Source organism: Neofelis nebulosa, chromosome 17 (assembly GCF_028018385.1).
Source record: "Neofelis nebulosa isolate mNeoNeb1 chromosome 17, mNeoNeb1.pri, whole genome shotgun sequence".
In the NCBI taxonomy this organism is placed as follows: Eukaryota; Metazoa; Chordata; class Mammalia; order Carnivora; family Felidae; genus Neofelis; species Neofelis nebulosa.
The window spans coordinates 48,310,036-48,325,342 of record NC_080798.1 but is presented as its reverse complement, the minus strand read 5'-3'; the positions used below and the strand labels follow the sequence as shown (position 1 = coordinate 48,325,342).

The 15,307-nt window shown below is 51.6% G+C and overlaps 1 protein-coding gene and 2 long non-coding RNA genes across 4 annotated transcripts in view; 1 reads left to right on the top strand and 2 right to left on the bottom strand.

Moving 5' to 3' along the window:
- Positions 1 to 3,167, bottom strand: part of LOC131499446 (uncharacterized) — a 63,904-nt gene extending 60,737 nt beyond the window's left edge. Inside the window, exon 1 of the long non-coding RNA XR_009255880.1 lies at positions 3,072 to 3,167. This is a non-coding gene — a long non-coding RNA (uncharacterized LOC131499446). The remainder of the gene's footprint in view (positions 1 to 3,071) is intronic.
- A 178-nt stretch (positions 3,168 to 3,345) lies between these two features.
- Positions 3,346 to 15,307, top strand: part of CALB2 (calbindin 2) — a 29,135-nt gene continuing 17,173 nt past the window's right edge. The window contains exon 1 of the mRNA XM_058706442.1: positions 3,346 to 3,516. Within this exon, the coding sequence (XP_058562425.1) occupies positions 3,423 to 3,516 (94 nt within the window). The 5' untranslated portion in view covers positions 3,346 to 3,422. The remainder of the gene's footprint in view (positions 3,517 to 15,307) is intronic.
- Positions 5,117 to 14,821, bottom strand: LOC131498917 (uncharacterized). Of its 2 annotated transcripts, none has more exons than XR_009255637.1 (2): positions 14,537 to 14,821; positions 5,117 to 5,658 (listed from the first exon to the last, which is right to left on the bottom strand). It is a non-coding gene; the product is annotated as an uncharacterized LOC131498917 (long non-coding RNA). The 2 variants fall into 2 exon arrangements; XR_009255636.1 differs by lacking the exon at positions 14,537 to 14,821 and adding an exon at positions 11,700 to 11,876.

Below are 15,307 nucleotides of genomic sequence, written 5' to 3'. Positions count from 1 at the left end.
GTTACATAAACTTGGTCCAGTCTAGCCTAAAACTCCAGTCTTCTCCGATTCAAAGCTTCCCATCTGCCCCAATGCAGACTGGATGAGGGCTCTGGCTCCACCTGGGCTAAGCATGACATGGCGAGGAGGGGGTGCTCTGAAACATCCCCTTGCCCGGAGAAGTTGGGGAGGAACTCTCCTCACCCATCTGGTCCCTGTGTGCTGGAACAGCTACTGCTGCTGGTGTCTGGGGAGTCAGAGGGTCTAACACAGTAGAAAGAAGCTTTTCCTAGAGCGGCCTTCAGCTCCCCCTGACTTCCTTCAACACCAAGGACTAACCGGCAGGTATCTGGCTTCTGCTCCTTCCTTAAACTCCATGCACCTTTCCCAGGAGGCACAGCACCCTCCAAAGGCTGCACAAAACAGGAATGGGGTGCAATCCTTCCAGGCACAGGACAGGACAGTGCGGGCCTTCAGGCAACCCTGAGTCAAAAACGGCACCGCTTCTGCCTTCACATGGGTCCCAGGCTCCAGAATTCTACTCCGGGACCAGCTGGGCATGCCAGCATCCTCTTACTGCAGATGTCCCCCCATGACCTGGAGAGGTCTTCTGAAGACCCCCCAAAACACTTGGCCCCAGAGGAGCCACAAATGCTGCACTGACCAAAGGCTAAGGCTCCGCCCACAAGCCCCCCCCATCCCACAGCCTTGTCTTCGAATAGCCCATGGCCTTGGGTGGAAGTGAAGGACAGGCTTAGCGAGTCCAGCAGACAGGAGGGGCCTGGATTCTGTGGGGTAACTTTACAAGTGGGGTACTTAGCCCCTTTTCAGAACAACAAGAAAAATTCCTCCCGACACCCTATGTTAATGTAATAACTACCTTCTAATTAAGCACATACCACCACCAGGATTCTTGCTAGCTAATGCCTTGACTACATTATTTTTGGTCTTTATGCTGACTTTGTGTGGCCAGTATCACCTTTATTACCTCTATTTTTCCTAAGGTTCAAAGAGGTTAAATGGCCTGCTCAAGGCCCTCAAAGTGGGTTTGACCCCACAGCTTTCTGACCCCAGAGCAGAGCTTATAAGTCCTAAACATCACTGCTCCTGCAGTACTTGGCTGGGGACAAAGGACAAAGAGACTTGCTTGGGTTTTACAGCCCTCTCTGTCTGAGATGGCCCAGGAATGGGCCTCTCAGAAAGACTCTAACCATGCATCTAAAATGAATGATGCAGGCTGTCCCAATGCAGAGCTGGAGGTCACCGGGGCCACACTACAGTCATACCCAGGACCTCCCCCGTCAAGCCAAAGTACCCCCCTCATACCCAATCCCCATCTCAGCAGCTCTGAAAAGTACAAAGCAGGAGATCCACTCTCTCTTCCTCACCAGGAAAACCAAAGCAACAAGGAGGTACCAGGGATGAGTTCTCTGACCCCACACATCTGGGAAAGGGGAGGAGCAGGAGGTGAGACAGAGGAGCCCAAGTGACAGCATCAAAGCTGGAAGGGGCTGAGCCTGGCCCCTGTGGGGCTGTACAGCACAGTGAAGAGCTCCTGCTTAGCCTTCCCCTTGGCCTCCCTCTGGGGTTGGCCCCTTCAGGAGCCGTTCACCACTCCAGAAGATGGATGCTGGCCAAAGAATATCTTGCCAAGCTAATCACAGCTGATCTCTGGCTCCATGAAGGGCAGTGGGAACATCAAGTCATTTAAATCTCAGAGCAATTCTAAGAAGTAAATACTCACATTCCCATTTTGCAGAAGAGAAAATTTGAGACACAGATAGGTTACATACTTTGCCCAAGGTCACACAGCTTATTCTAGGATTCAAACCCTGGGCACCCAGATTCTAGAGTGTCTGCTCCTAACCAATGAACAATCCTGCCCCCCCGGGGGCAGTACAAAAGAGACCCACGGGCTTTGGTGAACTTCTCAGCTCAGGACTCTCCTCTGGCACAAAGGCGAGGGGAATGCATACAGTCCTCAAAAGCTGGCTTTTTCTGATTCCTCTCTCCCAGTCTGTTCCTGCAAGAAACTCTGAACACATTTGCTCTCAGCGAAATCAAGTGGTGTGGGGACCTTCACTCTGTATTTCTCCTTCAGTCTCCCTCTAGGCTTGTCCCTCCCTCCAAGGGACAACCTTCCCCCTCTGTCTCCTCCTGGCTCCTCTGCCCCAGCGACCTCCTTTTGATTCTCACTTACCTCCTTCTCTTTCGCTCTCCCTTCGGAAGGCAGTTCAGCTAACACTCATTAGTACGTGTTAATGAGCATCAATCCATTTCTCAGTCGCTCAGCAGGAGAGGGGAGAAAGGAGGGACTAGCAGCTGCTCCAGGGGTAATGGGTGCACAGGCCTGGGGGCTCAGAGGCTCAGGCTACTGGAGAGAGTGGGGAGGGAGCCTAGTGCCCAGCTTGGGGAGTCCTGTCTGCTGTTCTCAGGACTCTGCCCTCAGCAGCTGCTTCTGTTTTCTCTGAGGCCAGCACAGAACATTCCTAGGTCAGCAATGGATATTCTCTGCCCACTGGCCTAGGCAAATTCCCATCATGTCCTTAGGTGGGTGCGGTTAAGACCCGGCACCAGGAGGTAGTTCTGCCACTCCTTGAAGAACTGTCTAAAAGCCCCCAGAGCCTGTCCAGGGGGAGGCAGGTAACCAGGGCACAGAGGGACTTGGGGAGGGCAACAACCAAGACCCCAGGGGGACAGTGGAAGCCCCTCCTCCACTCCATCTGGATCTTCCCTGGGTGTCCCTGATTCCAGCCGCTCCCCCCACCTCCAGAGCCTTGAGAATCCTTGGCTTCTCCCCAATATGGGCCCCATTTAGGGACCATGAGAGTGTGGGGAAAGAGCTGGGTTCAAATTCTGGCTCGGGCCCCTCTTTGCTGTACAAGTCATGTAGTCATTTGAAGTCTCAAGTCCCCTCCTCGGAAAATTGGTCCCTGTTCTTCCTGTTGTGTAAGGGTCAGATGGGAGCAGGCATGAGAGACACCCAGTGAACCATGAAGTGCAGATGCTATTTGTCAAGCTTACATTAGTATTACTATTAGTGGTGCTGCGGCTACTACCCTTATTACTATTGCTACTGCTAGTAACAATACCTGGTAGCTGTGCTGAAGAAGGTCAGAGAGAGGCAAGAGCAGCCTCTCCCCGCTGTTTGCACCGAAGGGCCCCTGCTTCCCTGGCCTGGCGGCGAGCGGTCTTAGCGCCCACGTGCGCGTCCCCGGCGCTCCCCGCGCCGCGCGCCCACTGGCCGAACCGCTGCGCGGCCGCCGCCCGCCGAGACCCGGGCTGATTCTCTGAGCGCGCGCGCCCCCTGCTGGCGGCCGAGCGCGGGCGCACCCTCCGGACTGTATATAAAGGCAGCGTGGCGCGCAGGACCTCGCCGAGTGCGGGAGCGGAGCCGGGCGCAGGGACAGCGCTGTGCGCCTGAGGTCTCCGAGCCGCTCGCCATGGCTAGCCCGCAGCAGCAGCCCCCTTACCTGCACCTGGCCGAGCTGACGGCGTCCCAGTTCCTGGAAATCTGGAAGCACTTTGACGCAGACGGTCAGTAGATCTCTCAACTTCTGTGCCCATGGGCCCCCAGGGAGCCTGCGGTGGAGGGGAAGGGGACTTTGCTGATGCGGGCAGGTGTACGTTGGTCCCTGGGGGTGTTGGGGCAGCAAAACCTGCTGAGGTCGGGGTCTGGAGTTTGGGAAACACCTGGCTGCTCTGGTGACAACTGTCAGCAACTTTTCTTCCCTGACACAGACGGCAGAGAGCCCACCAGCTTCTGCGGCCTCATTCTGGGCAAGTTGGAGCTTTCCCAGGGAGGAGGCCTGGGCCAGCAAGGCTCCCCATGATTCCCCCTGCCATCTTACCTTCCCCGCCTTTCTCTTCAAGGTAATGGCCTGCCTTCAGCTGCTGCAGCCACAGGTCTCAAAAGCCCACTCGTTTCTTTCTTGAGGTTCCCCTTTTGTTTAATACTAGGTTACCCCCCACCTCCCCGCTCCACCCCCGTCACTGTCCTGGAGGCTGAGGCGAGCTGGGGGATACCGAAGGGAAACCCCTGGCCTCCCCAGAGTGATTGGCTGGGAGCGGGAGTGGAGAGTGACATCGGGGCCCTGAACACCCCTTGGGCTTCCTTTGCCCATTTCCCATCCTCCCTGGGCAGATGAGTCCCATACACAGCAGCAGTAGGTGTGGTGGGGGCAGGGGTGAGGTACAAACCTGACATTCCCTCATGGTGATAATCCTGGGTGCTTTGGGTGACACCATCTCTGGGTGGGGGGAGGCACAATCTTAAATGCAACTGAGACATCGACTTACCCAGAAATCGAGGGCTGGACTGAATGACCTTTGGAGGTGGCTCTCAGTGCTGGCATTCTAAGAGTCTATGAATGGTCTGACTCCGGCATAAAGTGAGGCCCCCCCTTCAGGAGCTTCTGATATCACTAGAAATGTTTTCTCCACCACTCCAAAAAAAATTAAGTGATCTGATTCCCTTCTCTGAATTCCCGGCTGGGGTTGGCATCCAAAATGTTCTGGCATCTCAGACCATTGGCAGGGTGGTGGCTCAGGGTGTTTATCCTGGGATTGACAGTGAGGGGGACGGGAACCAGAGAGAGGATCAGTCCCTGGTTCACTTAATTCTTCCCTCCTCCTTTCCTCACCTCCCTAGAGCATGAAAATGACAAAACAGAGGCCCTCCGCCCAGAGCGCTTGGAGAGGCAAAGGTTAATGTCCAGGGATGCTCATTAGTAAAGTTTTGTTTTCTTGGAGCCAAGCAAAGGACTGGGTGAGCAATACCTGGGCTAGGACAGTGATCTGCCTGTGAATTACTGAAGGAGGTGGGTAGACTGTTACATCTGTAAAATGGGGCTAAGGAGGGGTTGTATTTCCAATCCCCAGCTTGTGCCATAAAACTCCCTTGGTGAAAAGGGCTGTAAGGTGCAGCCTCGTGGTATTCCAGATGACGTGCACCTTCCCTAAGGATGCTTCTGCCAGTTTATCTGCCCCAGAGACTTTCAGGATTCAAGGAAAGTTACCAAGTGGCCAAGGTTACACCACCGGCCTCCTGCCAGATGAGTCAGCTATAATAAACAGAGGACTCCATAGATCTACTTCCCCCCTATGCTCGGGGGGACAGCCAATAGCACTCCCAATAATCAGGCGACTCCTTACATTTATCTGAGACCTCGTACTGTTCAATATACAATCACACCTTCTTGAGTCCCACACTGTGAGGCTGCTGGGCAGGTCGCGGTTCTCCTTGTGCGGACAAGGAACCAGACACAAGGGGTGAGTTCTCTGAGGTTGGATAGCAAGGTAGTAGTGGGGCTGGTTCCTGGCCAGTGTTTATGCCCTACTTTTTGGACATGCGTTTGGGTTGGAAGAGGGGTTTCTCCATGATGATAGGTACAAGTTGCCCTCTCATTTGCCCACAGAAGAGCCTCCACAATCCGCAGGCTTGGAGGTGATGGACAGTTCCTTTAATCTCAGAAATGGGTCCTTGTCTGGGCTGGCGCATAGCTAAGGTAGCACTGGACACAATAGTCTTGAAAGGCCCCCAAAGCCATTGTGCCTCTGGCTGTCTCTTCCAAAATGAAAGGGGAGCTAAATGCTTGCTTCTTGGCTCCTTGTCCACCAGACACCCCGTTGCCCTCTCTGGTCATGGCCTCAGGGAATTCCCAAGAAAGGGCTGCAGACCTAACAGAGAAAGAAGACAAAAGGGCTTAAAATGCCAGAGATGGCTCAGAGGTGCTTTAGAAAAATGAGGATACGGTCAAGTTAGCATTCTACTAAAGAACCCAGAATTATTAGGCTGTGGACTGCCTTGCTCCATACCTTCCTTACCCTACCTGTCCCGCATACCGAAAGGCTACTGGGGAGGCCCCAGTAGCTCCCTGCACTATCTGCTCCCCCACCAGCACCCCGCTTACTAAGTCTGGCTTCTATTTTCATCTGGGGGTTTCTTCCTGATACAGAGTCCCCTGCCACTCACAAACTTAAAGAGCTCTGGCAGGACTCTCTTTTGCAGCTCACAGGTCCCTGGAGCCCAGTTAGGCACAGCCACCAGGGGCAGGGAGCCACCGCCCCACTCCTCCTGGACCCCCTAGGAAACAAAGACAAGGAGATCCTAGGAGAAGCTGAATGCCAAAGAGAGTGGAGATGGTGTGGGGGGCTCTGACCCTAATTCAGCCTATTCCTAACCAGGAGAAAGAGTCATCCTGGTGACTTTGCCCTAAGAGTTAGAGTCTTTTCAAAATCATCATCAGTCTCATGGTGGAGGAAGGAAGGAGTGGGTGTTTGGAGAGAGAGAGAAATTGGGACTCAGAGAGTCAAAGTTCTTTGTACAAGATCACACAGCAAAGTTGGGGGCGGGGGCCAGGAATCCTGTACCATCCCTGAACCCTTCCTCCTCAGTCACCCAAGTTCACGCATTTGGGGGAGATTCAGATGTCATCTCTCAAAGGCAGAGGTAGGAAAGACAGTAGCCAGGCACACCGTATGGCCCACATGCCACTTCCACGCTCTGAGTGACCCTTCCATGGCCCTGTATATCTGAGTCCACTGCCCTGTTGTTACCTGCTCACTTCTTTGTCAGGAATATCCTCACTCTGCAAGATCCAAGCAGCTGAGTGGTTCTGATCAGACGGGCCACCAGCCTCCTGTTCTGCTAGTGGGAATTTCCATGGAGAACCAAGTTGTGGCCCTAAAGGGAAACACCTTAGCTTTCAGAAGCAACTGAAATCATAGGGATAAGATGGATTCTCTCCCAGAGGCCAGCAGACATCCCAGATCCAAGTAGAGAATCCCACTCACCCTAGGAATCTATCTGACATAGGTACACTTGTACCTATGCAAAAAGTGGTATGAGAAGGAGTCTCTTACTGAGTTCTTTGGAATACTGAAAATTTGAGGGGGAATGTGCTTCATTAGTGAGGAGAAAAATGAATTGCGCCAGTCTTTAGAGCAGAATATTATACAACCAAGCAGAGTGAGGTGGGTCTTTTGTACTGATGTGGGAAAATGTCCAAGATGTACTATTAAGATTTTTTTTATGGGGCACCTGGGTGGCTCAGTTGGTAAGGTGTCCAACTTCGATTCAGATCATGATCTCATGGTGTGTGAGTTTGAGCCCCATGTCAGGCTGTGTGCTGACAACTCAAAGCCTGGAGCCTGCTTCAGATTCTGCGTCTCCCTCTCTCTCTGCTCTTCCCCCACTCTCTCTCTCTCTCTCTCTTTCTCTCTCTCTCTCACACACACACACACACACACACACACACACAAATAAACATTTTAAACATGTAAAAAGATTTTTTAAATGGTAGCTGGATGATTATAGTATGACCCCATTTTCATTATTCATGAGGCAAATTGCTGGAAGATACTTGACAGAATATAACATAGACAATAGAGAACAGTGGTTCTCTCTACAGACTGGCTGAGATAAAATTAAAAGCAAATGCTTTTACTAAGTTAATTTCTGTCATGTTTGAAAACTGTATAAGAGCTTGTGTTTCTTGTGTTCATCTGCCAAACAGTAAAGATGTAAAAAGTTGTGGGAATCTGCCCAGACTCTTCTGGGCATTCGTCTGCCTCCAGATGGCCCTGGTGACACGGGGTGGTTCTCAAAGCCTCTTGCAGAGAGGAAGCTGTGTTCCCTATCTGTGTGGGCCTGCAGACCTTTGAAAATTAGGGAGAGGGAGGCCCTGCCCTTTCTTCCCTGCTCTGCCCTCCTACACCCAATGGGAGTGACAGAAACATCCCTAAAACACACGCACCGCGAATACCCTCCAACCCGAGCGCCCAGGCAGGCTCTGCCAGAGTGTGGGTCACTGCTAAGTTTGTGACCTGCAGGGAGCTAAGCCACAGGGCCTCACCCAGGTGGAGAGAGAGGACTGGGCCACTCACACTGAAATACTAAATGAAGGCTCCTGGAACAGTGAAAAAAGATACTTTTTTTTCCCAAACAGGGTTACAGAATATCCAGTATATATTATTTACACAAATACTACAACATACAATGCACTATAACTGTGCTATTCATAAGGTGGCTATAGGACTCATAAAAACGACCACTTCTTGGCACAAAAAAGTCAGAGGCATCTGGTGCAGGGAGCCAAGTTCAGAGTTATCTGAGGGAGGCTTTCTTTTACCCGTCAAGCGAATCTCTGTCAGGTCCATGTGTCCATCTGGGAGAGCAGAGCATAGATTTGGGGTTTGTGATGGCAGGATGTGGGGTTCTTTGGAAGTAGCCTCCTGTCCCATCCAGAGTAAGCCCTAGGAATCAGTCCCCCGCTCTGCTTCACCCCTAAACCCCCAGATGCTTTGCTAACAGTGCCCTTTGGTATGGAGCGTTCACAGCGTGCTGGGCAGCCCTGCGCTGGTGGCCTCCATGTGTGCCCCAGGCCCAGCAGCCTGCCTCCGGGGGGTGATTGCACCAGCCAGGGAGGCACTGGGGCTCCCCGGGGAGGCAGCCCTGAGACCCGTTTTGACAAACAAAACATTTGAGCCCGCCTTGCCAGGGCAGCCACCAGCCCAGGGAGCCTACGTCCCTGCCCGCTCACCCTGTTTATTCCCCTCTAGACTCCAGTGGCTGCACTCGCTGAGCCCCTGAGGGAGGTTTCCAAGGCTAAGAAGACCCCTCCGGGAAATCTCTTCTAACACCTGGGGAGCCAGAATTACTAGAGCAGGCGCGAGGCTCTTCAAAAACAGTGCCTCTCCCTGGTGGCTCTCCTGGCCAACGGCATCCCATGCCCTCCTTTGCCCAGCCAGGCCCATCTGGGGCCTCTGGCCTCGGCCCTCCCCCGCTCCTCCCTGGCTCTCTACTGTCCTCCCTCCTCTCTCGCCCAATCTGCCCATCCTTCTGACCTCCCCCATGCCTGGGAATCGGCCCAGCGTTAGGCTGCCAGATGTCCACAGGTTCAGGGGACCCAGCCCAGCCCCAGAACCACTGTTCCAGAAGTGGCGCAGCCCAGAAACAGATTCAAAGTCGTGTCTGAACATTCATCCAGTAGCTGTTTGCACTGTGTTTTTTCACCCCTAGAAGTCACTGAGGTGACTGACAAAGAGAGAAGCCAAGACAAATGCAGGTTTGGACAGAGGTCGTCCCTGGGATGAATAGGACACCAGGCTCTAGGCTGTGACTCATCTCTTTCCCTCTCTCTAGCATCCTTACCTGTCTGCTTACCTGGCTGAGTCCTGAAGACCAACCAGCAGGGGTGGGGAGTAGGACCCTCTTTGTAAATGGTTCACACCATGAAAAGTAATATTAGTATCAGGGCAGGATCTCAGGAAGCCAATTTCTAGCCCCAAAGGATGGTGTTTGACTGTCTCAAAGGGTGCTTAGCCTGGGAGGTACAGGGCTGTTTGCCTTGCCATAAATTCGAACCCCAGACAAACAACCAAGTGGCTTGGCCTCATGAACACTTTCTTAACGAGGAGTCTGAAACTTCGTAACTCCTGTCCTCAATTTCTCTAACCTGTGCATCACAGAGAGACACAGACAGTAGTTCTCAAACTTGAGCATGTAGGAGGGCTTGTTAAAACACAGATGTCTGGACCTCACTCCGAATGCTTCCGCCTCAGTGGGTCTTGGATAGTGCCTGGGATTCTGCATTTCTAACAAGCTCCCAGGCAATTCCAATGCTACTGTTCCACAGACCACAATTTGAACAGCAGGCCCTTATACTCCAGACCTACTAAATTGGACTGTCCATTTTAATAAGATCCCCAGGCAATTCTTGCACACCTTAACATTTGAGACTCACTGCTCTAAAGCAGTCCTTAACCCTGACTGCACGTTCAGATCACAGAGAGAGCTTTGAAAACATGCCCACAAGAAGTCCCCATCCCATCAATTAAATCAGAAGCTTGGGATGGGGGGCGGGGGGAGGGGAGAATCAGGCAATGGTGTTGTTTTAAAAGCTTCCCAGGTGACTCTAATACACCGCCTGGGCTGAGAACCAATGCTCTAAACTCTGAGCTGAAGAGTTTACAGCCATGGACTGGTTCAGAAGTCAGAGTATAAAAATGATGCTTTCCATTTGTATGAGATTTTACATTTTCCAGAATGCTCTCACAACATTACCTTGTGTGGCTCTCACAACAGCTCTATAAAGTAGAAAGGGCATACGTAGTTATACCAATTTTAGAGATCAAGAAATTGAGGCTCGGAGCCACAGAGCTGGCGGCTATTACCTCTTACTCCAATTTCCCTTGCCTGTTCAGGTCTTAGAAACTCCGGATGTACACACAAGTCTCAGTGAGAAACAAGTCGGCCTCTTTCCAGCATGGGGCAGAGCAACCTTTGGTCAAGGCTTTCCAGTGTCTGTGATCAGCTTAATTGTAAAACAGTTTTGTCTCACTTTAAATTTGGGGAAATTGAGGTTAGGCATCCGACTTCAGCTCAGGTCATGATCTCGCAGTTCAGGAGTTCAAGCCCCATGTCGGGCTCTGTGCTGACAGCTCAGAGCCTGGAGCCTGCTTCAGATTCTGTGTCTCCCTCTCTCTCTGCCCTTCCTCTGCTCATGCTCTGTCTCTCTCTCACTCTCAGATATAAACATTAAAAATAAATAAATAAATAAATAAATAAATAAATTTGGGGAAATTGAGGCACAGTGGTGAAGAATGGTAGCAAGAGTACAATAAGGAAAGAGGCAGGGTCCCTGACTCCCACCCAGCCCCTTCCTAACATTCACAGGAAGTGGTTTGATAGAAAGGTGAGGAGTAGCAGTTGCTATGGTAACAACATTCTTGTCAATGCCCATCCACATGAGATTTTTGAGATTTTTGTGGTGGCCGGTCACCCCATGCCCTGATAAGAGGGTCATAGAAAAAGCAATGCATTTGTCTAGTGCTAAAGTCCTCCCTGGAAGGATGTTGGCCAGCCAGACAGACAGTAGCTGCCGCCTGGGTGATGGACGGAGGTGGCTCTGAGGGAGACCAAGTAGCAAAGGCCTTTCCCCCCAAAAAATGGAGGATGCTCCTTCCAGGCCCACAGCCCCTGCCTCCCTATCCCATCTCTGCTCTTCTCTCTCCACCTTCAGCTGGTAGATCCTGGCCATTCTTGTTTGGCTGCCTCACCCCACTAGACCATTAAATGCTCCCTGGGAACGAGCCCACATCTAGAATTGTCTACAGCTCCCTGAGCACCGGGCACAAAGTTGAACTGTTGTTTACTTCAGACAATATATGTTTGTTGAATTGAAGCACCTTTTGTCCCTTTGCTGGGGGCACAGAGAGGAAGTGGTGGTGGGATATTCAGCAGGGTGAGAGGGGCTTACCAGCCTCTGGGACCGTCCTGCTGCCCACACCGTGCAAGGTGGATCCAGGGAGGGGACTGGTTTCTACCGTGGCACTATCCTGGCTCCTCTCTGTGTCCGATTTTACGCCTCCCTTTGTCCTCCCTGCCCAGTAGCTGGGGCTTCTCAGAGAGGCCTTCCCTGCCCACCCTATCAAGCAGCCCTGGCAGGTCCATCTCTGTTCTGTTGCCTCATCATTCCTTCTCCTTGCTGTCCGTCTGCCCCTCCCTTATCCCCACCCAGTTAGAACATAAGCCCCATCACGGCAGACCTTGTCTACCTCACTTTTACATCCCTGGTGCCTAGCATACAGCAGGCACAAAGTGGATGCTCAATAAATGTTGAGTGAATGAATGAGTGAATGAATAAAACCTAGATCAGGAATTAGGATACTCCAATTCTGGTCCTGCCTTGCTGTGTGTTCCTGAACAGATTGCTTACCTTCTCTGTGCCTCAAATTTCTTTGTCACAAGAAGAGGATTCTGTTCTGCCCTGTTGTGATCCTGTGTGTCTGAAAGGATTGTGACAGCTTGGAAGACTGGAGCTAGATCTTGTACATTGTCATACCCCACATGGTAACCTACACAGGGCCTTACACATAGTGAGGCTTCAAATGATCTGCTGCAGCAAAGAGAGAAGCAGATGTGCTTTGATCAATTAAAAGTGTTGTATCTGTGAGGAGTAACTGATATTCACAAGTGTCCATGCTCTCCTGCTGGGCTAGGCGCTGGCTGATTGTCTGGTTCTTAAGGTTGTTAAACCACCTTAAAACTTTTCTAGAACAAGAATAAACACAAATACATGTATGCTTTGTAAATTTCAGAGACACCCCAAGGAAAAGGCGGGTCCCACAGGTCTGCACCTTGATGCTTTTCTTCTTCCCGTTCAGATTGCTCAGTGGGACATGGCTCAGTGCTGGCCTCACGTGCTTCGGCCTCCCTCTGCACCCCAAACTTTACTAGCCAAAGCAAGCAGCCCAAAGCCAAGGTGTTCCCCAGCCTGGGCAGCCAGCAGAAACACCGCCATGGTGGTAACGACCACTGGCATCTCGGAGGCTCATTGTGGGCCAACACATTCTCTGTGTTATTATCCCGTGGGTCTTCACTGCCAACCGTGTGAGGAAGGCACCCTCATTAGCCCCGTTTTATAGGTGAGGAAACTGAGGTTCGGAGAGGCGACACCCCAGAGTGAACCAGTGAGTGGTAGAGCCAGGAAGATAACTGGGTGTGGGTGCCTCCACGAGAAGTGCGAATGACCGCCCCCACCCCCGCCCCACCCCTCCACGGCAGGTTCGGGAGCCAGCGGAGAAATGACAGTGCGTTGCTGCCACCATGCAAAGCAGGAGCAATGGTGGTGAGGGGTGCTGTTCAGAGCTCAGTGGCAGCTGCTCCTTCAAATCCATTCTCCTGCATCTGGGGCTGACCCCTTCAAGTCCGCGTCCACCTCCTCCTAATACACTCACAAAACAGACTCACACTCCCTCCTTCATGCATCTGTCCCACCCCACCTTGAGGCCCACCTCTGGGGCCTCTGCCGGTTTGAACCCCAATACGTGCTCACAGTGCCGGCTCTGAGCCCCACTCCAACCCAGCCCCAGGCTTCTGGAAGCTGTGTCTGGGCCCAGAATTCATCTCAGCTTTCCGCCTCAGAAATGGGAGAATAGCCAGACCACTGCAAGGAGTACCGAGGAAGAGAAAAATTGCTTGTTCCTTCAACTCAGAGTTCTCATCAACTAGACTGCCTTCTTGCCCAGAAAGCCCTTGGACCTTCCCTCATTCCCCCTCTCCAGCTGGCCTCACAAGCCATTAGACACGCACACTCATGAGATTCCAACTCTCCCAAGAACGATGACCACTGTATGCTCTGTGAAAAAAGGAAATTCAGGTCTTCCTTCCCCACACCCTAATTACAATCACATCTCCCCACCCCAGACAAAAGTACATCATTTATCTCCCCCCTGTTCTCTGCATGCAATGTGTATTGTGGCGTCTTCTCCACTAGAGGGCTCCTCTCTGGTTATTTACTGGGAATGGAAATTCTCAGGGGATGGGGGGAGGGGGGAAGTGAAGGGGGAGAAAGACCCTCCCCACACACACCCCATCCCCAAAGGCCAGGATAAATACTCCTTTTTTTATTTTCTTTGTGCCGTTCGTAATTCCAATGCCCTTGAAGAAAAGCTACCAGTTGACTATTCTCTGTAAGAACCGTGCTCAATTGTTTTAGATCAGATTTGAAACCTGACTTTAGGCCAGTGGTTTCCAAACATGACTGTACATGGAAATCACCTGGGAAGCTTTTTTCAGAAAAAATCATGATGCTTAGTTCATACCCCAAACCAATGACATCAGCATGTCTAAGGGTAGGAGCCAGATGTCCATGTATTTTTTTTTTTTTTAATCCCAGGAGAGTCCAGTTTGCAGGAGTGTGGGGAGCACTGCCCTAGACCTGTCTGATTTTCCAGCCACAAATGCCTCCTCTCAATCACAGCAGAGACTAATGACCTTGGCCATGGACTCAGCTAACCTGGTCTTTGGGCTATCTGGATTCAAGACTTGAGAGCCTAAAGGGTCTCTCGCCTGTCCTGATCTTAAAAGTCAGGGGGCGCCTGGGTGGCGCAGTCGGTTAAGCGTCCGACTTCAGCCAGGTCACGATCTCGCGGTCCGTGAGTTCGAGCCCCGCGTCAGGCTCTGGGCTGATGGCTCGGAGCCTGGAGCCTGTTTCCGATTCTGTGTCTCCCTCTCTCTCTGCCCCTCCCCCGTTCATGCTCTGTCTCTCTCTGTCCCAAAAATAAATAAAAAACTTTGAAAAAAAAAAAAAAATTTAAAAAGTCAGGCCCTGACCTTGGGGACCGGTCCTGATAATTGCAGTTTTCACCCAGATTCTTATACACAGGTTCTAGTAATTGAACTCAAACACCAGCAGCATTTACCGTCCACTCAACGGGTTGGATGATGGGCTTTACATACAAAATCCCATTTAACTGTAATTACTCATTTTGCACATGAGGCAGGTGAAATGCCTTTCCACAGTCCTGCAGGTAATAAGTGCAGAACAGGGCTTTACTCTGTGCTCACAGACCTCATGGCCTCCGCTCATTGCCTTGCAGTGGTTTGTCTCCCCGACACGTAATCCCGGTGACCGAGGTGCCCCCAGCCCAAAGGACGGATGTCCTGCCTTTCTCCTCCCACTTTTCCTCTCTGTGTTAGTTTCCTGAAGCTGCTGTAACAAAGTACCACAAACTGGGTGGCTTAAAACAACAGAATTTTTTTTCGCCTTACAGTTCCAGAGGCTGGAAGTCCAAAATTAAGGTGTTGGCAGGATGGCTTCCTTCCAGAGGCTCTAAGGGACAGTCCTTCCGTGTCTGTCTCCTAGCCCTTGGTGGTCACCAGCAATCCATGGCATTCCTTAGCCTGGAGATACATCACTCCAGTCTTTGTCTCCGTCTTTACATAGTCTTCTTCCCTGTGTGTCTCTTTGTGTCTTCACATGGCCTCCTATAAGGACACCAGTCATTGGATTAGGGCCTACCCTAATCTAGTATGACCTCATCTTAATTGGACATGGATTTGGGGGGAGGGGAGAACACTTTTTTTTTTTAATGTTTATTTACTTTTGAGAGAGAGAGAGAGACAGACGCAGGGGAGGGGCAGAGAGAGAGGGAGACACAGAATCTGAAGCAGGCTCCACGCTCTCAGAGCCTGACATGGGGCTCAAACTCACAAACCATGAGATCATGACCTGGGCTCAAGTCAGATGCTTAACTGACTGACCCACCCAGGCGCCCCAGGGAGAACACTTTTTTTTGAGGGGGGTAGTACAAGTGAGCAAGGAGCGGAGAGAAAGAGACTCGAGAGAGAATCCCACAAGGTACAGAGAGACAGACAGAGACAGAGGGAGAAAGAGAAGCAAGGCTCACCCAAAGTGGGACTTGTGTTTTACCTGAAGTGGGGCTCATGCTCACCCGATGCAGGGCTCCAGCTCACCCAAAGCAGGACTTGAATTCACAAACTGCGAGATCATGACCTGAGCCGAGGTCAGATGCTTAACTA